The sequence below is a fragment of the Anolis sagrei genome, chromosome 3 (assembly GCF_037176765.1).
Source record: "Anolis sagrei isolate rAnoSag1 chromosome 3, rAnoSag1.mat, whole genome shotgun sequence".
Lineage (NCBI taxonomy): Eukaryota > Metazoa > Chordata > Lepidosauria > Squamata > Dactyloidae > Anolis > Anolis sagrei.
Genome location: NC_090023.1, coordinates 7203492 through 7229399, shown reverse-complemented (window position 1 = coordinate 7229399; position 25908 = coordinate 7203492). Strand labels below are relative to the sequence as shown.

Here is a 25908-nt window from a genome sequence, read left to right as displayed (position 1 = left end):
GCAGAATGGGGTTGGACTGGATGGCCCAAAAGGTCTCTTCCATCTCTAGGATTCTATTATTATAATATTTATTTATATCCAATTTTTTCTTTCCACAAATTATAATAAATGAACACGTCAAACTACTCTGGGATTTCCAAATTCAGACTGACAGAGTTTTGGAGCACAATACTCCTGACTTTACGATTGTGGAAAAAAAGTATGGATTGTCAATGTTGCAATCCCAGGTGACAGCGGGATTGACGAGAAGCAATTAAAAAAGCTGACACGATATGAGGATTTAAAGATCGAACTGCAAAGACTCTGGCACAAGCTAATAAAGGTGGTCCCAGTGGTGACCGGCACACTGGGTGCAGCGCCTCAAGACCTTGCCCTACACTTAAACACAATCGGCGCTGACAAAATTTTCATCTGTCAGTTGCAAAAGGCCACTCTGCTCGGATCTGCACGCATTATTCGCCGATACATTACATAGACCTAGGCACTTGGGAAGTGTCCGACATGTGATCCAATACAACAGCCAGCAGAGTGATCTTGTTTGCTGTGTACTCATCTTGTTGTGTTTCAAATAACAATAATCTGTTTTTGTCTCTTAAAGGGACTCAAAGTGGTGAATAACTCTGAGCAGGGTTCATCTTGGCACAGACTTTTGGGCAGAGCTAAGGAATGGCACACCACATGCTTCAGCGAAACAAAAATAAGTTTTAAAAAGAGATGAGGACTTGCTATAAGGAGTGATCGTGGTCAGAAAAAGATCACCACCTCCCTAACAAAACCACATGCTTTAGTTCGGCATTTCAATTATCTGTTGGCCCTCCACATTTGCGGGTTTGACTTCTGTGGATCTGATCATTCATGGATTCGATTAAAAGTGTGATTCTATGACCAGCTTCCAGCAGAAATTGACTGTAGATTTGTATTGCAAGAACTAGAGATTTCTGAAGTGATGTTATCTCAGGCAAAAAAGTAATTTTTATGATTTATATAAGACCAATATCAAGAAACATAATAAAGATAGCTTTTTTATTCCTCTCCACTTTTTCAGGTTTCCTGTGCCCCTAACCCAGGTATGAGCAAACTTTCTAACTTGGGGGTCACATACTCACACTCCCTGCAAGGAGGACTGGCTTTCCAGTGACGGAAGAAAGGGAAAGAGGAAGGGAAGAGAGAAGGAAGTATGAAAGGGAGAAAGGGAAGGATGGAAGGAGAAAGAGGGAGAGAGGGAAGGAGGAAAGAGGGAAGGAAGGATGAAAGGGTAAGAGGGAAGCAAATATAAAAGGGAAGGAAGGAAGAAAGGGTGGAAGCAAAGGATGGATGGGTGGATAGAAGGAAGGAAGGAAAGAAGGAAGGGAAGGAGGAAGGAAAAAGAGAAGGAAGGAAGGTAAAAATAAAAGAAAGAGTGTAGGAAGGAAAGGCAAAAAGGAAGGAAGAAGAAAGAGGGAGAGAAGGAGGGAGGAAAGGGTAGAAGGAAGGAGAAAGAGGGAAGGAAGGGATGGAGGTAGGTGAGGAGGAAGGAGAGAGAGAGAAGTAAGGAAAAACAAAAGGGAGAGAAGGAAGGAAGGATGGAAGAGTGGAAGGGAAGGAGGGATGAAAGGGAGGGGGGAAGGAAAGAGAGAAGGAAGGAAGGATGAAAGGGTGGGAAAGAATGGATGGAGGGAGGGAAGAAAGGAGGAAGGACAAAAGAGTGGAAAGGAAGGAGAAAGAGGGAGGGAAGGAAGAAGAAAAGAAGGAAGGACGGAAGGATGAAAGGGTGAAAGGAAATAGAGAGAAAGAAAGAGGGAGGGAAGGAGGAAAAAGAGAAGGAAGGAAAAACAAAAGAGAAGGAAGGAAGGAAGGACAGAAGGAAAGAAGGAAGGAAGGAGAAAGAGGGAGAGGGAAGGAGGGAGGAAAGAGGGAAGGAAGAAAGGATGGAAGGAGAAAGAGGAAGGTAAGGAAGGATAGGATGGCGAGAGAGAAGAAAAGAGCTCAAGGGGCCACATCCGGCTCCCGAGCCTGGGTTTACCCATACCTGCCCCAACCCCAGTAAATGTTGTTTACTGGTATCTTTTAATTCTCTGTGTATGTTTTAATTATCTTAAAATATTTCATTTGTTTGCTGTACAGTCTAAGCAGTTTTGTGCATAATGCAAATGTTTCGAATGCAAGAAACCCAACACATGTAAAGTCTACTGAATGTATGTGTCTACATATCAGTAAACAGAGGAACACATGTTTTTGAGCTACTTAAAGTAGTATTAAGGCTGTTCTAACTTTTAAAAAAAGGAGTTGCCAGAAAAGCCACAGTATTATGGCAACAGTGAAATCCAACATCTAATTTTAGGCATGTTTGTGCGTGAACCTAATTTACTGGCACTATGACTCATTTCAGCATTCCTAGGACAGGAATTACTGGCAGAAAAATAACCTCTGAAAATATTATTCCAATAAATCAGAATTTTAGCCATATATTGACATCAACATGATTTTCCAAAAGAAGGAGTATATTTTATTGTTGTCTAAGCAATTTATGTTTGGATAAATTGGTGTATGATTCAAAAAAGTTTAAGATTAAGAGCAGAGTAAGTGCAGCAGACTTTTCTTAACTATACAGCAATTCCCATATATAAATATCTTTCTGTTCCACCTACCTCCATCCCTTCCTGTTAAAGGTCAGTTCCATAAATTTGTCTGAACGTCAAGATTGACTTCCATAATGTATGTTTACCATCAATGGGACACAAACTCTGCCAGACTTAGAGAACAACAGAGAAACCATATTCTACAATATACATTCTACACTGTTGTTCAACATATCTTGTGATCAGTTCATATCTGGAAATATAGACTATGGATGATGTAATCGATAACCTAGATCAGGGATGTCAAACTCATTTTCATTATGGGTCACACCAACCTAATGGCTGCCTTCAAAGGGCTGCTGAATCCATGGATAGAGAGAGCGAACTATATTTTTATATAGAGGTTCTCTTTAGTTTGGATCCCTAGATGTTACTGAATGACAACTCTCATCACTTGTGATTATCCACCATGTGTACTGGGGATAATGGGAATTGCAACCCAATACTACTTGTGGCTCTGAGGTTGGGGAAAGGTTAAAGACGACTTTAGCTGGGCATCATATCCACAAGCCTTGTATCTACTAGGTTGTGCAATCCGGGTAAACTGCGATCTGTTTTAGTGTCCTGCATTTTGATGGGAATCCCAATTTGTTTTTCAGGAGCTTCACGAATTCGGGAGGACAGAAATCTGTTTTCGGTCCGAGAAGCTTTTTCTATCTGGCCCATCATTTTATGCATTGTTTGTCCTTATATCCTTTCTAGATTAAAAGCTTCAGAGTTAAGATACCACTCTTTCTGCGATCCTTTCCTTTCTGTCAGACAGCCCAGAAAACTCACAGCAATTCCGATCACAAAAGCCTTTGAAAACACACTAACAAAATGAATTTCAACAGGGAAAAATGTAATATACTACACTTTGGCAGTAAAAATGAAATAAACAGATATAGGATGGTTGACACTTGGCTTGAAAGCAGTCCGTGTGGAAGGGATTTAGGAGTCTTAGTGGACCACAAATTGAACATGAGTCAACATGGTGGAGGGCCCCCTAAAAAAGGCAATGACATTCTAAGCTGGATCCATAGGATATCGAGGGAAGTCATATTCCCACTCTATTCTGCTTTAGTCAGACCTCACCTGGAATAACACTGCGCCCAGTTCTGGACACCAAAATTCAAGGAGGATATGGGCAAGCTGGAACGGATATGGGCAAGCAAGTAAAATGGTCAGAGGTTTGGAAGCCAAGAATCTCTATGAGAAGAGGCTTATGGAGCCAGGTATGTTTACCTTGGAGAAAAGAAGGCTGAGAAGGGACACGAGAGCCATGTTGAAATATATGAAAGGATGTCACATTTTCCAGCTCAATTGTTCTATCAATTTTTATTTATTTACAGTATTTATATTCCACCCTTCTCACCCTGCAGGGAACTCAGGGCGGATTACAATGTACACAGTATGGCAAACATTCAATGCCAAAGACACACAACAGATATAGACAGACAGTCAGAAGCTATTTAACTTTTCTGGCCATCAGGGGAGTTGTCGTTTTAATTGTCCATCTGCAACACTGATGAAGTACTTCTGCATTCCCCGCTTGCTTTGCTGGAGTCTTTTTTATGGTCTCGTAAATTAGTTAAATTAGCCTCCCCACACATAGGTGGTACCTAATTTTCCTACTTGACAGATGCAACTGTCTTTCGGGTTGCAAAGGTCAACAACAAGCTACACAATTGGTCAGAAGCTCACTCTGGCCCGGGCGGGCTGACTTTGAATCTATGACCAATGGCTCAGAGGCACCATGCACACTGCTGCTATGGCATCTCTTATCAGAGGCGGCCCTAGGTAATTTTCAATGGTAAGCAAACAGTATTTTGGTGCCCCCCGCCCCAAACCAATCACTGATATATATTTTCTGTTAGTCGTGGGAGTTCTGTGTGCCACATTTGGTTCAATTCCATCATTGGTGGAGTTCAGAATGCTCTTTGATTGTAGGTGAACTATACATCCCAGTAACTACAACTTGCATATGTCAAGAGATATATTGACACGCTGGAATGTGTCCAGAGGAGGGCGACTAAAATGATGGAGAACAAGCCCTATGAGGAGCGGCTTAAGGAGCTGGGCATGTTAAGTCTGAAGAAGAGAAGGCTAAGAGGGGATATGATAGCCATGTATAAATATGTGAGAGGAAGCCACAGGGAGGAGGGAGCAAATTTGTTTACTGCTTCCATGGAGATTAGGACAAGGAACAATGGCTTCAAACTACAAGAGAGGAGATTCCATCTGGACATGAGGAAGAACTTCCTGACTGTGAGAGCCGTTCAGCAGTGGAACTCTCTGCCCCGGAGTGTGGTGGAGGCTCCTTGTTTGGAAGCTTTTAAACAGAGGCTGGATGGCCATCTGTCAGGGGTACTTTGAATGCAATATTCCTGCTTCTTGGCAGAATGGGGTTGGACTGGATGGCCCATGAGGTCTCTCCCAACTCTTTGATTCTATGATTCTAGGTCTATTTTCCCCCAAGAGCGCCTCAAGAGCGCCCCTGGGCAAAATCAACTATACTGCAAATACTTTGCGTAATGGGTTAAACCGGCCCTGTCTCTTATAATAATAATAATAATAATAACATTTAATTTATACCCCGCCACCATCTCCCCAAGTGACTCGGAGCGGCTTACATGAGGCCAAGCCCGACAACACATCAATAAAACAAAAAAGCAATAAGCAAAAAACAATATAATTAATATAAATCACATATAAACAATAACATATAAGGATTTAAAATCCTATGGCTAGGCCAAATGTTTAAATTTTTTTTAAAAATTATATATATATATATATATATATATATATATATATATATATAAATCTCTTGATGCTTCAAAGAAGCTTTCCGTTGGCAACTCTTCGAAACAGGAGGTGCAAAAATATGTCTCTTTGGTCTGACCCAGCAGAGCTCTTACGCTTCTACTGAGAGTAAAAAAATAATAATACATCTGCTAGTTTCCCACTTGCCTCCCACATGAATGTTTTCTGCTCTAAAGCACATGATAGTAGCAGGTGTCTCATTTATTTCTGCAAGGGCAACAGTATTTTTTCACTGATTTCCTTATTTCTTTCTCCTAAAAACGAGAGAGTTAAATATAGAGTCTTTCACTAGTACTATGGTGCTGAGAACCAGGCAAAAGTAGCACTTACATATAGGGACTCACACTGAGATGCAAAAGAATACATGCAAGGCTTACAAGACTGAACGAGCAAGGAATCAGCGTGCAAACTAAAATAGCTACTGGTAAAATATAGGCCCAATTTAGAGGAACTTGGGCTGTGTGTATGTGGGGCACAAGAGTAAAATGTACTCATTTTAACTAGGGCGGCATACAGGGAGCATATAACTCCCATGTTACGCCAGCTCCACCGGCTGTCAGTTTGCTACCGGGCACTATTCAAAGTGCTGGCTTTGACCTATAAAGCCCTAAACAGCCCCGGCCCAAATTACCTGTCCGAACGCATCTCTCCCTATGAACCATCACAGAGATTAAGATCCTACGGGGAGGCCTTGCTTTCCATCCTGCCATTGTCACAGGAACGATTGGTGGGGACGACATGCAGAGCCAATCTTCAGAAATGGGGCTACAAAATGGAATCCTCGACATGCGAGTGTGGAGAGGAGCAAACCACGGACCACCTGCTGCAATGCAACCTGAGCCCTGCCACATGCACAATGGAGGACCTTCTTGCGGCAACACCAGAGGCACTCCAAGTGGCCAGATACTTGTCAAAGGACATTTAATCAACTACCAAACTCACAAATTTTGTATTTTGTATGTTTGTTTGCTTTGTTCTGTTAGAAATGTAATATAATTGACTGGTTGCCCTGACACGACAAACAAATAAATAGCTTCCAACTGAGTTCACAACCTCTGAGGATGTCTGCCACAGATGTGGGTGAAAGGTCAGGAGAGAATGCTTCTGGAACGTGGCCAGCAGCCTGAAAAAAATCACAGCAACCCAGTGATTCCAGCCATGAAAGTCTTTGACAACACACTTAAACATTGTTTGGAGATTTCCACGTAGTTTAGGACTTCACATTGCCATTCCACCATAGCCTTTGCATGACATCCAAATGCAGCTGTGACATTTGTCTGTCAAAACAACATAGAATGCAATAGTAATGAATAGTAAGATTGGGTTGTTGTAGGTTTTTCCGGGCTATATGGCCATGTTCTAAAGGTATTTTCTCCTGACGTTTCGCCTGCATCTATGGCAAGCATCCTCAGAGGTAGTAAGGTCTGTTGGAAGTAGGAAAATGGGTTTATATATCTGTGGAATGACTAGGGTGGGACAAAGGACTTTTGTCTGCTGGAGCTAGGTGTGAAAGTTTCAACTGACCACCTTGATCAGCATTTAATGGCTTGGAAGTGCCTGGGGGTAATCTTTTGTGATTTGATGTGCCTGATTGTTTACTCTCTGTTGTAAACAGCATGTGAACAATTTCAACAGAAAGGAAGAAACCATGAAAATGAACAAAATCTGGCTACCAGTATTAAAAAACTCAAAAATTACAACAGCAAAACAACAGAGAGTAAACAATCAGGCACATCAAATCACTCTCAACAAAAGATTCCCCCCAGGCACTTCCAAGCCATTAAATGCTAATCAAGGTGGTCAGTTGAAACATTCACACCTAGCTCCAACAGACAAAAGTCCTTTGTCCCAACCTGGTCATTCCACAGATGTATAAAACCATTTTCCTAGTTCCAACAGACCTCACTACCTCTGAGGATGATTGCCATAGATGCAGGTGAAACGTCAGGAGAGAATGCCTCTACAACATGGCCATATAGCCCGAAAAAACCTACAACAACCCAGTGATTCCGGCCATGAAAGCCTTCGACAATACAATAGTAAGATTGATAGTTTTCTTTCAGTAAGCCGGTCTGAGTCCCTTTACGGAGGTTGAGAAGATTGGGATATAAAAGTTTTAAATAAATATTTTTAAAATATTTTTGAATAAATAAATTTCTTTTCTTTTTTTTGGACCATTGTAATTATTGCAACTCATTTAGCCATGAAATGCGCAGAATTAGTGCCTTCTACAGCTAAGAGGTTTCTCGGTGCCTGTAATTCTTCACTGCTAGTCAAACGGTGCTGCTTAAAATATTAATCAAATGTTATTCCTTGCCTCTCAGAGCCCTCCATTTATTCTGCATATTGAGGTAAAACAGATCTTATTAACCCTTTTTAAAGCATCCACAAAGAGTGAAAAATAAGTTGCGCTTTAGACATTCCTCGCTGATGCACAATAACCCCACAGTTGCTTTGAACAGTCAGAGATATTGCTAAAATTATTTTCCTCTCACCTCAGCTTTGCGGATGTTTTCTCTGGTTTCGTCTATTTTCTGTTCCAGTTCTGCTCGGAGCTGTTCAGACGCCGCCGGCCCATGGCATTCCAATTCCTCAAGAGCCTGGCAGGGAGGAGGAAAAGATTGGGTGCATTTAAAATACTGATTACTGAGTGAATGAAATTACCCTAAAACTTCCCTTGCTTCCAGAAAGAATGGAGAACTGTCCCCTAAGCCCTTGCAGAGAGGTCTTTATATGCTGACACTTGCAGATAAAGCTTCATCATGATTTACTGTTAATCACAAACAGGAAGGACGAAAGCACGCTCCTTCCTGTGGCTGTCCCTTGCTCTCTAGACATTTGGCTTCAATTATCCTGATCATTGCAGAGTTTTAGAATCCAGGAATCTGTTGCCAAAGGTTTGCATTCTCACCGTCCCAATTTGTGGAGGTACACGGCAAAAGCACCCTCGCCAACGTTGCTCCAAACAGTGTTGTATCTGAGGCAAGCTTTTGTGAAACTGCTTTTTATCAGTTCACACACTGTCCTTCCAGAGAAAGAAAATATGCCATGCAGAAGATCATTAGAAGTCTACTCTTTGTAATGTAGAGCAACATATATACAGTCATGAGAACAGTTGCATTGGGTTATTGTAGGTTTTTTCGGGCTATATGGCCATGTTCTAGAGGCATTCTCTCCTGACTTTTTGCCTGCATCTATGGCAAGCATCCTCAGAGGTAGTGAGGTTACATCAGCATTTTCTCCTGACGTTTCATTCACATCTATGCCAGGCATCCTCAGCACCTCTGACAGGTGTGTGTTTTAATAATAATAATATATTGTAATAATAGTATGCCGCCTTGTCAGCCAATAATAATAATAATAATATATTATAATAGCATGTCCCCTTGTTAGACAATAGTAATAATATAATATTATAATAGTAGTACGCTGCCTTATCAGCAAATAATAATATAATAGTATGCTGCCTTGTCAGCCAATAATAATAATATAGTAGTAGTAGTAGTAGTATACCGCCTTGTCAGCCAATAATACTAATAATATATTATAATAATCTATATATATAAAAATGTTCTGTGCATAATGAGTTCCTTAAAATCAAAAGAACCAATGAACCAAATCACACCAAATTTCGTAACAAAACGTCTCACAACACAAGGAGTGACCATCACTCAAAAAATTATGATTTTGTCATTTGGGAGTTGTAGTTGCTGGGATTTATAGTTTTGAGAAGGCGTTTGACTAAGTGCTACAACAATTGGCAATGATGATTGGAACGGAACATGGATAACGAGATTGGATTGTGATTCTACGATGAGACGTCGCGAATGATTTAGTGTAATTGTATTATTGACAGTGATGGTGTTATTGTTGTTTGTGATATTGTCTATATTGCTCTAGGGCTGAGAACGGCGGTCTACAAGTGCATTAAATAAATAAATGAATAATAATAAATAGTTCACCTACAATGAAAGAGCATTCTGAACTCCACCAACGATGGAATTGAACCACACCTGGCCCACAGAACTCCCATCACCAACAGAAAATACTGGAAGGTTTTGGTGGGCATTGACTTTGAGTTTTGGAGTTGTAGTTCACCTACATTCAGAGAGCACTGTGGACTCAAACAATGATGGATCAGGACCAAACTTGGCACAAATACTCAATATCCCCAAAAATGAACACTGGTGGAGTTTGGAGGAAATAGACCTTGACATTTGGGAGTTGTAGTTGCCGGGATTTATAGTTCACCTACAATCAAAGAGCATTCTGAACCCTACCAACGAAAGAATTGGGCCAAACTTCCCACACAGAAACCCCATGACCAACAAAAAATACTGTTTTTTCTGATGGTTATTGGTGACCCTTCTGACACCCCCTTGCGACCCCTCTGGGGGTCCCGACCCCCAGGTTGAGAAACACTGTTCTAGAGGCATTTATTTATTTTATTTATTTTGAGCATTTCTACCCCGCCCTTCTCAACCCCCGAGGGGGGGACTCAGGGCGGCTTACAAAAGGCACAATTCAATGCCAGCAATACACATAGTAAGATAAAATACATAGCAGCAACGATTATAAAACAATTTAAAACAATCCAGTTATACAGTACAACTAATAAAAACCAATCTAGTGATCAACGTTCGCCAAGCTCAAAATGTATATTCTGCCCTTCTCACCCCGAAGGGGACTCAGGGCGGAGCACAGCATATACACGGCAAACATCCAATGCCGGGACACAGATTCACATACAATACATAAACATTAAAAAAACATTTATCAAACTATTAAAATACGCCATTTAAAACCGTCCTAGCCATCCGTGTCAAATCATTGGCCTGGTCATCTTTCCTATTGCCGCTTCATTGCCCTGTCCCGAAAGCTTGGTCCCACAGCCATGTTTTGACCATCCTTCTAAAGGACAGAGAGGGGGGCGACCATATCTCACCAGGAAGGGAGTTCCATAGCCGGGGAGCAATCACCGAGAAGGTCCTGTCTATCGTCCCCACCAATCGTGCCTGTGACAATGGCGGGACGGAAAGCAGGGCCCCTCTGGAGGATCTTCATCTCCGCAATGGTTCATAGGGGGAGATGCGTTCGGACAGGTAATTTGGGCCAGGGCCGTTGAGGGCTTTATAGGCCAAAGCCAGCACTTTGAATGGTGCCCGGTAGCAAGCTGGCAGCCAGTGGAGCTGGTGTAACATGGGAGTTGTGTGCTCCCTGTATGCCGCCCCAGTTATTAACCTGGCTGCCTGACTATTTGAAGCTTCCGAGCAGTCTTCAAAGGCAACCCCACGTAGAGTGCGTTACAGTAGTCTATCCTAGATGTAACGAGAGCGTGGACCACCGTGGCCAAGTCTGACTTCCCAAGGTACGGGCGCAGCTGGCGCACAAGTTTTAATTGTGCAAAAGCTCCCCTGGCCACCGCTGCAACCTGGGATTCCAGGCTCAGTGATTAATCCAGGAGGACTCCCAAGCTGCAAACCTGTGCCTTCAAGGGGAGTGTGACCCCATCCAGCACAGGTTGTGACCCTATACCCTGTTCGGCCTTGCGACTGACCTCTGTCTTGTCTTCAGCTCCCACAATTCCTAACAGTCTACTGGTTAACTATAAAACCCAGCTAATTTTATTTATCGTGTCATCAGCAACCATACCATTGTATTACATTTCTAACAGAACAAAACAAAGAAACAGATTTAAAAAAACACAGATTTTGCAAACTTGGAAGTTGATTAAATGTCCTTTATATCTGTATCTGGCCACTTGGAGTGCTTCTGGTGTTGCTGCAAGAAAGTCCTCCATTGTGCATGTGGCAGGGCTCAGGTTGCATTGCAGCAGGTGGTCAGTGGTTTGCTCTTCTCCCCACTCGCATGTCGTGGATTCCACTTTGTGGCCCCATTTCTTAAGATTGGCTCTGCATCTCGTGGTGCCAGAGCGCAGTCTGTTCTGCGCTTTCCAAGTCGCCCAGTCTTCTGTGTGCCCAGGGGGGAGTCTCTCATCTGGTATCACCCACGGGTTGAGGTGCTGGGTTTGAGCCTGCCACTTTTGGACTTTTGCTTGCTGAGGTGTTCCAGCGAGTGTCTCTGTAGATCTAAGAAAACCTTTTCTTGATTTAAGTCGTTGACGTGCTGACTGATACCCAAAGAGGGGATGAGCTGGAGATGTCTCTGCCTTGGTCCTTTCACTATTGGCTGCTACTTCCCAGTGGATGTCAGGTGGTGCAATACCGGCTAAGCAGTGTAATTTCTCCAGTGGTGTAGGGCACAGGCACTCCGTGATAATGCGGCATGTCTCATTAAGAGCCACATCCACTGTTTTAGCATGGTGAGATGTGTTCCACACTGGACATGCATACTCAGCAGCAGAGTAGCATAGTGCAAGGGCAGATGTCTTCACTGTGTCTGGTTGTGATCCCCAGGTTATGCCAGTCAGCTTTCGTATGATATTGTTTCTAGCACCCACTTTTTGCTTGATGTTCAGGCAGTGCTTCTTGTAGGTAAGAGCATGGTCCAGAGTGACTCCCAGGTATTTGGGTGTGCTGCAATGCTCCAGTGGGATTCCTTCCCAGGTAAATAATCCTCAGAGCTCGGGATGCTTCTCTGTTCTTGAGATGAAAGGCACATGTCTGTGTTTTAGATGGGTTGGGGATCAGCTGGGTTTCCCTGTAATAGGCAGTAAGAGCACCTAGAGCTTCGGAGAGCTTCCGTTCAACCATCTCTCAAATGACAGAATTAATCCCAAGCCCCACCAGTATTCAAATTTAAGTGTATCTGGTATTTGGGCCAGATTTAGTCCAGTTAATGAAAATACATCCTGCATATAAGATATTTACATTACGATTCATAACAGTAGGAAAATTACAGTTATGAAGTAGCAACAAAAATAATGTTATGGTTGGGGGTCACCACAACATGAGGAACTGTATTCAGGGGTCACAGCATTAGGAAGGCTGAGAAACATAGTTCTAAGATGAGAAACATAGTTCTAAGACAAGGAATTCTCAGAGGTAGTTTTGCCTGTTCCGTCCTCCAAAATATCACCTACAGCACCCTCCTATTCGTTGGTGGTCTCCCATCCAGGTGCTAACCAGACTTGCGTAACTTACAAAATCAGACAGGATCTGGTGCCTTAAGGATATTTTCAGATGCTTCCGACACTCCTCTTTACTCACTTGTGTGAAAATGAGTGCCTGAGAGCAACAACAAGCAGAAAGTCCACATGTTGGAGCTTCTTAAAGTAATCCCAAAGCAATGTGCATTGGGAACACCCAGTCAATGAGGTGCAGAAAAGAGAAAAAGGTCTCAAGGTCTTGGATTGATGTCACTTTTTCCAACTCCCTGGGACTCTGCCTCTTTTCTGCACCTCTTCTTACAGAGACCAACCAAGGACCAGAGAGCACCTTTCCCTTGCAGCTGCTGCTCCTTTGATTCTCAACCCACCCGTTGGCTGTGAATGATGTTTTTGTGTTCCCGTGCCACACGCGTGGCCCATTTCCGGGCTTCCTTGTTCAGACTGTGCTCTTCTGTTGTTCCAGTCTCAGATTCCAACTGCCGGCTCTGAAACACACAAAAAGGAAGAGAGTGAATGGTTGCATTGCTTGGACCTGATCCCCCACCCATCATGCCCTTGGTATGTGAACACCTCACAAGGGTTGTTGTTTTTTCTCTCTCTCATATGTTCCCAATTGTAAGAAATTTGCAAAATGACTTTCCCTATGTCCTTGGTTTAATGAAACTGAGCAAAAAAAAATATATATTTTGAAGCAAAATTTAATTATTTTGAAGCAAAAGAATTAAACATGGAAAAGATAAGATGCCTCAAACAGCCAATTTTGGAAGGTGTTAATATTCAGAGACTTACTGTATATGCTTGAGTATAAGCCTAGTTTTTCAGCCCCTTTTTTAGGCTGAAAAAGCACCCCTCAGCTTATACTCGAGTGAAGGTTATTTATTATTTTACTCTGTTATTACTATTTTATTACATTTATTAGGAGCCCCCGGTGGCACAATGGGTTAAACCCATTTGCTGGCAGGACTGATGACTGACAGGTTGGAGGTTCGAATCTGAGGAGACAGTGGATGAGCACCCTCTGTCAGCTCCAGCTCCCCCTGTGAGGACATGAGAGAATCCTCCCACAAGGAAGGCAAAACATCAAAACATCCAGTAGCTGCTGCATTTCCCACCCTCGGCTTATACTCGAGTCAATATATTGTTTCAGATTTTTGGGGTAAAATTAGGTGCCTTGGCTTATATTTGGGTCGGCTTATACTCGAGTATATATGGTCAACTGTATTTTGCACTGCATTTTTCAAAAGGTCATAGCTTTACAACCAGCCTTAGACTGATAAACTCTGAAACAACAACAAAAAACAGACAGGATTGCATTGCGATCTTGCATACTTACCAAACTAGCTCATGCATTTTACCCAGAACTAAAAGAAAACATTGTTTCCTGCCCCGCAGCCCAATAAATACCAGCAACTGAGAAGCACATGCAATGGTCAATTTGTGTGTGGCTCATTACAGGATGGTTTCTGAAGCATGACTCCAATCCCAACAGCCCCAACAGCAATGCGCCTATGTTTTGCAAATGATCATCAAAGGCTAGAGCAGGGCATGCTTTGGTTGGTCTGTATGATAGCAGGGCTCTATACTGAACCCTGGGTTCATTTCAGAAATATAAAAGGGTATTCGTAAGAAAGAAAGACCATATGAAAAACAAGAAATAAGAACTATTTCAGTTTGTAGTTTTTTGTAAACAAGACGAATAAAATGGCAGCCTGCCTTAGAATCATAGAATCGAAGAATCATAGAATCAAAGAGTTGGAAGAGACCTCATGGGCCATCCAGAAGAGTTGGAAGAGACCTCATGGGCCATCCAGTCCAACCCCATTCTGCCAATAAGCAGGAATATTGCATTCAAATCACCCCTGACAGATGGCCATCCAGCCTGTTTAAAAGCTTCCAAAGAAGGAGCCTCCATCACGCACCGGGGCAGAGAGTTCCACTGCTGAACGGCTCTCACAGTCAGGAAGTTCTTCCTCATGTTCAGATGGAATCTCCTCTCTTGTAGTTTGAAGCCATTGTTTCACATCCTAGTCTCCAGGGAAGCAGAAAACAAGCTTGCTCCCTTCTCCCTGTGGCTTCCTCTCACATATTTATACATGGCTATCATATCTCCTCTCAGCCTTCTCTTCTTCAGGCTAAACATGCCCAGCTCTTTCAGCCGCTCCTCATAGGGCTTGTTCTCCAGACCCTTTATCATTTTAGTCGCCCTCCTCTGGACACATTCCAGCTTGTCAGTATCTCTCTTGAATTGTGGTGCCCAGAATTGGACACAATATTCCAGGTGTGGTCTAACCAGAGCAGAATAGAGGGGTAGCATTACCTCCCTAGATCTAGACACTATGATCTAGGGAAGTAATGCTACCCATCTATTCCGCTTTGGTTAGACCACATCTGGAATATTGTGTCCAATTCCTTATCACGATAGCTGACAGTCCCTTCTCTCTGATTGGATTATTTTAGCATCCAGGGTGACCATGAATCCAATTTTGCTAGAGGATTCCCCCCCCCCCCCCAAAATATGATGGGCATTCATTAAAGATTTCCCCTGACCCACTTCTATTTATCACAGGACACTGAAACTGCACATATATAATGATATCAGTCTCTATAGGTTACGTGCCAATTTACAACCCAGAACTGAGAACGGTCTTGATTTTACAGGTGCTGAAGAAGTGTGAGGTTCGATACTGAACCCAGTGGAATACAGAGCAGTCACCAAGTTCCTTTCCTTGAAAGGTCGCACACCAAAGGAGACGTTCAATGAGATGAAAGAGGTTGATGGGGATGATTCCCCATCATATGATGGAGTCAAGAACTGGCGTAGCCAATTCAAATGTGGTTGGACTTTGGTGCAAACAGCTCCAATTCCAGGGCGACCCCACTCTGCTATTGAGGAACACACCATCCAGCAAGTGGAGGTCACCATTTTGTAGAATCGTTGCGTAGTCATTTGCCACCTAACCCAAAATGTCAAGGTGAGTGTGAGGTCCATGGAAAAATCATCCAACACTATCTTCACATGCATAAGATATCTGCTCACTGGGCCACCCAGCTGCTCACACCTTTTCAGAAGTAGGAACAAATCGAATGCACTCAGGCTCTATTGATGATGTGCAATGGAAACTAAGAGCATTTTTTCAACAGACTGATCACACAAGATGAAAGCTGGGTCCATCACTCTGATCCTGAGACTAAAGTTCAGTCGATGCAATGGAAGCATCGCGACTCACTGACTCCAAAGAAGGCATGTGCTCAATTCCCAGCAGGCTAGGTCATGCTCATAGTATTTTGGGACCAGCATGGAGTAGCACTGATGAGTTTCCTAGCAAAAGGGCACCTCTATGATTCTATGATAACTGGGGCATACTATGCTTCACTGCTGTGGAAATTGAGGGAGGCCATCAAAACCAAGGGATGTGGCATGCTCACAAAGGTGTCCACCTTCTGCAAGACAATTCACTAGTTCACAACTCATCAATAGGAGCATAGTGTCTAGATCTAGGGAAGTCATGCTACCCCTCTATTCTGCTTTGGTTAGACCACACCTGGAATATTGTTTCCAATTCTGGGCACCACAATTCAAGAGAGATATTGACAAGCTGGAATGTGTCCAGAGGAAGGCAACTAAAATGATCAAGGGTCTGGACAACAAGCCCTATGAGGAGCAGCTTAAGGAGCTGGGCATGTTTAGCCTGAAGAAGAGAAGGATGAGAGGAGATATGATAGCCATGTATAAATATGTGAGAGGAAGCCACAGGGAGGAGGGAGCAAGCTTGTTTACTGCTTCCCTGGAGACTAGGACACAATGGAACAATGGCTTCAAACTACAAGAAAGGAGATTCCATCTGAACATGAGGAAGAACTTCCTGACTGTGAGAGCCGTTCAGCAGTGGAACTCTCTGCCCCAAATGTGGTGGAGGCTCCTTCTTTGGAAGCTTTAAACAGAGGCTGGATGGCCAGGGGTGATTCGAATGCAATATTCCTGCTTCTTGGCAGAATGGGGTTGGACTGGATGGCCCATGAGGTCTCTTCCAACTCTTTGATTCTATGATTCTATGAACGATGTTGCCCAAATGGAAGAAGCATGCACCTGTGGCTTTCAAATTCTACTGCAGTAAATTGTAAAAGGATCAACACCAAGTGTGTGTGTTAAAGAAAACCATATACTGTTAATCATCATGTGCAGCTACTAATTTAGGTCAGCTAGTAAATTTGAGCCACACCTGGTGGGGTATAACTGTATGTGTTTTAGAATATAGTTCAGCTTTTGCTCTGAGGAGCTTATGCTCACAGCATTTTGCTCAACCATTTGCGCTGCTCATTTGAAGGAAGATGAAGAAGCTAAGCTCTTTGCATTCTAGGTTCTTGTGGGTTTTTTCAGGCTATAGGGCCATGTTCTAGAGGCATTTCTCCTGACGTTTCGCCTGCATCTATGGCAAGCATCCTCAGAGGTAGTGAGGTGCATTCTGTTATTCTTACAAGGACTATGTAAGTTTGTTGCACTGTTTATTTTGTATGCAACACTGCAAGTTTGTGTTTTGACTCTGTTGACAAGAGTAAAGTTTTCTGGGTTGTTGTAGATTTTTCCAGGCTATATGGTCATGTTCTAGAGGCATTTTCTCCTGACGTTTCACCTGCATCTATGGCAAGCATCCTCAGAGGTATTGAGGATGCTTGCCATACATGCAGGCGAAACGTCAGGAGAAAATGCCTCTAGAACATGGCCATATAGCCCGGAAAAACCTACAGCAACCCAGTGATTCCGGCCATGAAAGCCTTCGACAATACAGTAAAGTTTTCTGTTCTTTTTCCTCTTGCTTTTGTGCCAAATCATTGTGTCTTTTGCATTAGACTAGACTAAATTCCTAAGAAAGCGTAACATTATTCACCCGAACTTGCATCATCGTTTCTGAAGTGCAAGCATTTTTCGGATGATGAGACTCTGATTTCCGAAGTCACAATGTGGCTCTTGGAGCAACATGTCGACTTCTACAAGCAAGGTGTTGACAGTTGCTTAAAAAGACGGGAGAAGTGTGTGTCCCTAGGTGGCACCAATGGAGAGAAGGACTCATAAGTGGGCCAAGTTTAATCGATCTCAGTCCACAGGAAGTGGGTCAAGGGAAATCTTTCATGAACGACCCTCGTATTTACACAGAGAAAAGTAAAATGTCACTGTCTTTCAATCAAACTTTGGATGGAGGCTACTTGGTGTGTGTCCTGCTTCTTCCTCCAGTCAAAGTTGCTCTTTAACACACGGCCACAGTCTCCATCGTACATCATAGATAGAATCATAGAATCAAAGAGTTGGAAGAGACCTCATGGGCCATCCAGTCCAACCCCATTCTGCCAATAAGCAGGAATATTGCATTCAAATCATCCCTGACAGATGGCCATCCAGCCTCTGTTTAAAAGCTTCCAAAGAAGGAGCCTTCACCGCACTCCGGGGCAGAGAGTTCCACTGCTGAACGGCTCTCACAGTCAGGAAGTTCTTCCTCATGTTCAGATGGAATCTCCTCTCTTGTAGTTTGAAGCCACTGTTCCATGTCCTAGTCTCCAGGGAAGCAGAAAACAAGCTTACTCCCTCCTCCCTGTGGCTTCCTCTCACATATTTATACAGATGGCTATCATATCTCCTCTCAGCCCTCTCTTCTTCAGGCTAAACATGCCCAGCTCCTTAAGCCGCTCCTCATAGGGCTTGTTCTCCAGACCCTTGATCATTTTAGTCGCCCTCCTCTGGACACATTCCAGCTTGTCAATATCTCTCTTGAATTGTGGTGCCCAGAATTGGACACAATATTCCAGGTGTGGTCTAACCAAAGACCAACTTTCAATCCAACTTTGGATGGAGGCTACTTGGTGTGTGTCCTGCCTCTTCCTCCAGTCGAAGTTGCTCTTTAACACATGGCCACAGTCTCCATCGTACATCAGTGTCCCAAAAGCTCTTGCATGCTCTCTCCCTGCTTTTGCGTGGGCTACGTCTTTGCACAGGTTCCCGTCTGCACTGACTGGATTCCAGCAGAGATCTGTCTTTGCAAAAACAGGGACGGTATTTATTACTGGACCTCGGTTCCAGCTCATTCCAAGAGGAGGAAAACAAACTCTTCCCCATCTTGGCCCAAAAAGCTGCTCTAATTATAGCTTTGCTTTCCGCCTTAAGACTCTGAGCTTGGTTAACAGTGAAAGTGCCACAAAGAGTCTTTAAAAAGAAAGACACTTTGGCCATTTAAATGGAAAACAACAACTGTCAACTACATGAATAGCAGAATGCTTTCTTACAGTGCATCCCTAGGGAAGTATTGGCATAAACCGTCTGAAAAGTAGGCAGCTTCTAACACCGGCATGGGCAAACTTGGGCAATCCAGGTGTTTTGGGACTACAACTCCCACAATTCCTAGCAGTTTACCTGGAGGGCTGAAGTTTGCCCATGTTTGTTCTAACACCAATTGTACATCTGACCCAAGACGGTCAAGTGTCAAGCTACACAATATGGTGCCAAATATGGTCACCCTTCTGTTAGTATTATAATATAATAATATATTTCTATAATGGCATTATTATATGTGATGCTTTGCAAGAAAAACAACCAGAAAAATAGTTCAGTGCTGCAGGAAGCAGAACTCTAAATTGGGTAAAATAATTATAGGACTTAAACTAAGATATTTATCTGGGATCTCAAGTACGGCCAGAAATAGCATGCTCAGGCGGCAGATATCTTGGCTTAATGACAAGGACTGCCACTATAGGCTGATTCTCCAGCTATTTATTTTCAATCAATATGGACAATGACCAAATATTTCTAAGAAGTTAATGAACTTGTGTGTAAGTGTCAGATAAGGATGCACACTTTAAACAAAGGTCTAGATATGCAAGCTGAAAGGTTATGTTTTGGAAAGGAAAAATATCCTGGTAGCTATGTTCCTTATGTTCCTTTTTGGCATTTGGGGATATCTGTTGATACGAATGAGTGTTTCATCTTGTCAGCTTCCACTTACAGTCTGAAATGATCAAGGGTCTGGAAAACAAGCCCAATGAGGAGCGGCTTAAAGAGCTGGGCATGGTTAGCCTGCAGAAGAGAAGGCTGAGAGGAGACATGAGGAGGGCCATGGATCAAGATGTGAGGGGAAGTCACAGGGAGGAGGAAGCAGGCTTGTTTTCTGCTGCCCTGAAGACTAGGACATTGAGCAATGGCTTCAAATTGCAGGAATGGAGATTCCCTCAGAACATTAGGAAGAACTTCCTCACTGTAAGAGCTGTTCAGCAGTGGAACTCTTTGCCCCAGAGTGTGGTGAAGACTCCTTCTTTGGAGGCTTTTGAACAGAGGCTGGATGGTTATCTGTCGGGGGTGCTTTGAATGTGATTTTCCTGCTTCTTGGCAGAATGGGATTGGACTGGATGGCCCATGAGGTCTCTTCCAACTCTAGGGTTCTATGAAGTAGTAATAGTCAGATATAGACATGCCACGTCATTTAATGCTGATGAGAAGTAGTAGGCAGTCCATGTTTCATAGTGTTTAGGCTGTTCACCAATAAATTATTGGTACACCAATAATGTTTTAGAGAAGGCTAAAAATAAAGCAAATATCCAAGTCTGAAATGGAGTCATTCAAAAAACTTAGCATGAAACTTTGATTATTTATTCACAGGAAAACTCTTTTCTCCTGGTTACTTATTTTGGTAGAGCCCATGGTAGCACAAAAGGTTAAACCCTTGTGCCGGCAGGACTGCTGACTCTGAAAAGTCAGTGGTTCGAACCCGAGGAATGGGGTGAGCTCCTGTCTGTCAGCTCCAGCTTCTCATGCGGGGACATGAAAGAAGTCTCCCACAAGATGGTAAAAGGGCATTAAATTTAACTGTGCTTTTCTGAAAGGCAGGACTTTGTGGACCATGAATCATGGTCCCCTGGGCAACATCCTTGCAGACGGCCAATTCTCTCAAACCAGAAGCAACTTGCAGTTACTAAAGTCGCTCCTGACACGAATAAAACAAAAACAAAAACTTAATTTGTTCTACTTTGCTGTCCTGCTGTAAGAGTGAAGTAGGGAAGACTCATGTATCTTGACCTACAGATACTAAAACATAAGTAAAATAAATATTTTCTCATAAATGGTTAAGTCTTTGACAAGTGCGTACCTGAAAACATTGGTCTCCCATTCAAGTTGCAAAGGGAAAGTCTAACTGGCATGTGCAAAAACTCCAGAAAGTTACTGACAGAAATGAGCATTTACAAAAATGCCAATCACAGCCCCCGAGGAGAACAAAAACATTTTGGACAAAACACGATGCCTAACTTCTTCACTGCAAGACTCACATTATGATCTAATTGCTGACAGGAGGAGAATACGCATGATTCATGGTCCACAAAGTCCTGCCTTTCAGAAAAGCACAGTTAAATTTAATGCCCAGCATGTTCCTTCTCATTTTGAATCTATTCTTTTTTTTTGGCATGGCTTAGCTTTATATAAAAAAAGTTTTTGGACACTTGCTGTTACTTAAACCCCTTTAAAGACACGGTGGGATAATGTATTCTTCCATTAAATGGCACAGAGTGAAAACTTGCACAAAGGCGACCGACAATTGCTTGCTCTGTGTAGACAAGCCAACTATCACAGCAGCTGTCTTAGAAGCGGCCACTTCTCCCAGGCAAGGCGCTGACGTTTAAATAGAGGCAAAAGAAGGGTTCTTGTTAAAACATCCCCAGGGCTGAGGCAAAAGGGGGGAGAGGAGAGAAGCATCTTTGAAAGAGACTTGGCACACATCTACAGGCTCTTCGATTGTCTGGGGAAAAGTCCCTTTGTAAATGGGGGTGCTCACAGCCCCGTTGGTCCCAAAGAATGAAGTGACTCATGTCCTCATACAAATACCAGCTTTGTTAATAGGAGTATTTTGCTCCTTATCTATTCAACATCTTTCCAGGGGTTCCGTGAAACCCAAAAGAGTAGGGGAATGCCATTTTCTACCATGTTTCTCAAAGACTTAGATTTAGGGGACTTCAATCATTTCAGACCTAGGACTTATCTAAAATTCCTGACTGAAACACATATGAATGTTTGTATCTGTAGTTCCCAAAATTTGGTTCTTCTAGTGTCCTAGAATTCAGCTCCCAGAATTCCCAACTATTGGACAATCTGGTTGGAGCATCTGGGAGCTGAAGTCCAAAACACCTGGAAGACCACAGTTTAGGAATTTAGATTGTATTTTACCTAGAATCGTAGAATCCCAGAGTTGGAAGAGACCTTGTGCGCCATCCAACCCCATTCTGCCAAGAAGCAGGACAATCGCAATCAAAGCACACCTAACAGATGGCCATCCAACCTCTGTTTAAAAGCCCCCATAGAAGGAGTCTCCACCTTGCCTTTGTTCTTTTCTTCTTTCTCCCTGCTTGGAAGACACAAGGGGGCAGCAGCATCATGACTGACCTTTAGGTCAAGGTACCAACCAAGATGGAGCTCAACTGTCCAGTTGGCTTTGGAAAAGCTCCAACTGCATTGATCCCTTCCAAGCTAAGCCATTTCCCCATAGAATCATAGAATCACAGAGCTGGAAGAGACTTCATGGGACATCCAGTCAAAGCCCATTCAGCCAAGAAGAAGGAAAATTGCATTCAAAGCACCCCCAAAAGATGGCCATCCAGCCTCTGCTTAAAAGCCTCCAAAGAAGGAGCCTTTGCCACACTATAGAGCAGAAAGTTCAACTGCTGCTTTCACAGTCAGGAAGTTCTTCCTCATGTTTGGTGGAATCTCCTTTACTATAGTTAGAAGCCCTTGTTCCATTGCGTCCTAGTCTCGAGGGCAGCAGAAAACAAGCTTGCTCCCTCCTCCCTATGACTTCCTCTCACATATTTATACATGGCTATCATGTCTCCTTTCAGCCTTCTCTTCTTCAGGCTAAACATGCCCAGCTCTTTAAGCTGCTCCTCATAGGGCTTGTTCTCCAGACCGTTGATCATTTTAGTCGTCCTCCTCTGGACACATCCAGCTTGTCAATGTCTCTCTTAAATTGTGGTGCTCAGAACTGGACACAATATTCCAGGTGTGGTCTAACCAGAGCAGAATAGAGCATGGGTAGCATGACTTCCCTGGATCTAGATACCAGCATCATTTTAAATGTTTAATTACATTTGGCCCAGCCATAGATTTTAAAGTGTTTTTTACTATTGTCAATGCTTATGTTATTGTCTATGTGATTTATTTTAATTGCATGTATTGTTATTGTTACTGCTTGTATTGTTGTATTGTGGGCTCGGCCTCATGTAAGCCACACTGAGTCCTTTGGGGAGATGGTAGCAGGGTATAAATTATTATTATTATTATTATTATTATTATTATTATTATTATTCTCCTATTGATGCAGGCCAAAATCCCATTGGCTTTTTTTGCTGCCGCATCACATTGTTGGCTCATGTTTAACTTGTTGTCCATGAGGACTCCAAGATCTTTTCCCCCCATTCTGTCACTTTGCATTTCGTTTTTTCTGCCTAAGTGCAGTATCTTGCATTTGTCAATGTTGAACTTCATTTTGTTAGTTTTGGCCCATCTCTCTTATAAAACGTCCATAACTCTCATAAAACACTTCTCATGGAATCAAAGACATAGCTGTGTTAGTGTGCAAAGGGATCTTGGAGTTCTTTCAAGACTAACAAAGAGAGCCAAGTTGGTATGATAAGCTTTCCTAGAATCATAGAGTCAGAAGAAACCCCAACCGCCATCCAGTCCAACCCAGGAACACACAATCAAAGCACTTCCAATAGAAGACCATCCAGCCTCTGCTTAAAAACCTCCAAAGGAGATTCCTAGATGGCATTTCCACTGCCAAGCCTCTCTTATCAGTTCTTGCTAATGTTTAGGAGAAATCTTCTTTGTCTGCCAAATCTTCTTTGTTAGAGGTGACCAGGGGAGCATTCGCACAATTAAAACTAGTGCGCCAGCTGCGCCCGTACCTTGGGAAGCCTGACCTGGCCACGGTAGTCCACGCTCTAGTCACATCCCGTTTAGACTACTGCAACGCTCTCTACGTGGAGTTGCCTCTGAAGACTGCTCGGAAGCTTCAAGTGGTCCAACGATCGGCAGCCAGGTTGCTAACAGGAGCAGCACCCAGGGAGCATACCACTCCTCTGCTGCACCAGCTCCACTGGCTGCCAATTTGCTACCGGGCACAATTCAAAGTGCTGGTTTTAGCCTTTAAAGCCCTAAACGGTTCCGGCCCGACCTACCTGTCCGAACGCATCTCCTCCTATGAACCAGTTAGGACATTAAGATCGTCCGGGGAGGCCCTGCTCTCGATCCCGCCGGCCTCACAAGCACGCCTGGCGGGGACGAGAGACAGGGCCTTCTCAGTGGTGGCCCCTCGGCTGTGGAACGCCCTTCCTGCAGATATTAGATCGGCCCCTTCCTTGCTGGCATTCCGGAGGAAAGTAAAGACCTGGATGTTTGAACAGGCATTCGACTAAGCAATGTGATTGATTAACTGAACACGGAACACGGAATAACGGACAACGAGTTTTGGATTCTGATTTCACCGACTAGACCGGATGGATTTGTTATAGTGATGTATTGATGTTTTGATGCTTATGTTAATGATGTTAATAACTTGTGATGCTTCTGTATTTTAAATGCATAATGATTTTGTATCCTGTATACCTAAACTGTTGTAAACCGCTCTGAGTTGCCCAAGGGCTGAGAAGAGCGGTATACAAATAAAGTAAATAATAATAATAATAATTTGAATCCATTGCTCTGTGTCTTCGTTTCCAGAGTTGCAGAAAAAAAGCTTGCTTCTTCCCCAATGTGACATCCTGTCAGAGACTTAGTCTACTTTCTTAGATGTATGGGTCTCCATGCTACCAACTTCAACTTCTCATGGATATAAGAGAAATGAAATTGGGTTGTTGTAGGTTTTTTCGGGCTATATGGCCATGTTCTAGAGGCATTCTCTCTTGACGTTTCGCCTGCATCTATGGCAAGCATCCTCAGAGGTAGTGAGGTCTGTTGGAACTAGGAAAAAGGGTTTATATATCTGTGGAGTGACCAGGGTGGGACAAAGGACTCTTATCTGCTGGAGCTAGGACTTGTTCTTAACTAAAAATGTAGCCCATTTTTGTCCTTGGATTAATAGCTTTGCAGCACAAGCAATCTTCTTCTTTGCAAGGAACCTTCTTTCTCTTGGAGGTACAGCTTCTGTGCTAGCCTGCATTAATGTGCTCTGAGGTGCTATATCAATACCTGCCATGACACTGGTCTCCTGGACCATTGGCTGCTGGAAAATAATAATTGTGGGCTGCTCAGATCTGACAGCCTGAGAGGCATTGCATTACACAACCAAAAGAGAAAGCAGGTATAGAAAGCCGGTAAAAGTATCTCAGGTGGGGAATTTCTCTGCCGATGAAGCTATGCCCTGGGAAACAACCTTCAACTATTCACTTCCCCTCTGTCATAAGTGCATTAAGCATGCGCCAATCAGAGAGGCAGTTTGCAAGGGCCAGTGCTCTTGTCTAAATGCTGAAGGGGACTATTCAAAGAGCACTCTCAAAAGCAATTTTAAGTGTGTCCATGGGTTGGAACATGCCCAGAAAAACCTCTGACTTCTCCTTCTTAGCACAGGGAGTGTGTGCACACCCACGCCATGCCTCATCACAAACTGCTGAATGAGATTAGGACCATGTTTCTGAAACTCAAGCCCAAACCTCCTTGGGTTTGTTGAGCTAGAGGCGCTGTAATTATTATGCAATTGTTCTGCATGCTTTGTAGTCTAATCGATGTAATTCTCAAGTGATATGCACACTTTTTTTTCTATTTGCCTCACATCGTTATGTGATGCCATTTAAAAAAATAATAATCTTGGCATCACAAATAGAGCTTTAAGTATTTGTCAGGAGGTCCAGCAACTCAAATCGCAAGCCGACCATGGTAGCTAATGAAATATGTTATCACGGCCAGCTGGAGCAATACCTGACAAGGGAGGTTAATTGCTGAACTTCTGCCATTTCTCCCTGATGCTCACTCTAAGCAGAAGGAAGCCATTGCTCTTTCCTTTCACTGCCTCGGTCATCCTAGCGTAACTAATTGATGAGCTCCCAATTAGGAACCTGCCCCTGTAATCTTAAATACAGATGGTCCTCCATATCTACGGATTCTCAACCCAGAGATTTTATTTATTTATTTATTTATTTATTTTGGAGGAAGAACTTCCTGACTGTGAGAACCGTTCAGCGGTGGAACTCACTGCCCCGGAGTGTGGTGGAGGCTCCTTCTTTGGAAGCTTTTAAGCAGGGGCTGGATGGCCATCTGTCAGGGGTGATTTGAATGCAATATTCCTGCTTCTTGGCAGAATGGGGTTGGACTGGATGGCCCATGAGGTCTCTTCCAACTCTTTGATTCTATGATTCTATGGGCATTTGTATTCCGTCCTATCGTCGAAATGCTCACTA

The 25908-nt window shown here is 43.2% G+C and overlaps 1 protein-coding gene across 2 annotated transcripts in view; it reads right to left on the bottom strand.

Moving 5' to 3' along the window:
* FCHSD2 (FCH and double SH3 domains 2) overlaps nucleotides 1–25908 on the bottom strand; it is a 304170-nt gene that overhangs the window by 41844 nt on the left and 236418 nt on the right. For both annotated transcript variants that reach the window (XM_060771259.2, XM_060771260.2), the window contains 2 exons: nucleotides 12858–12974; nucleotides 7916–8020 (listed from right to left, as the gene is read on the bottom strand). In XM_060771259.2, the coding sequence (XP_060627242.2) occupies nucleotides 7916–8020; nucleotides 12858–12974 (222 nt within the window). The remainder of the gene's footprint in view (nucleotides 1–7915; nucleotides 8021–12857; nucleotides 12975–25908) is intronic.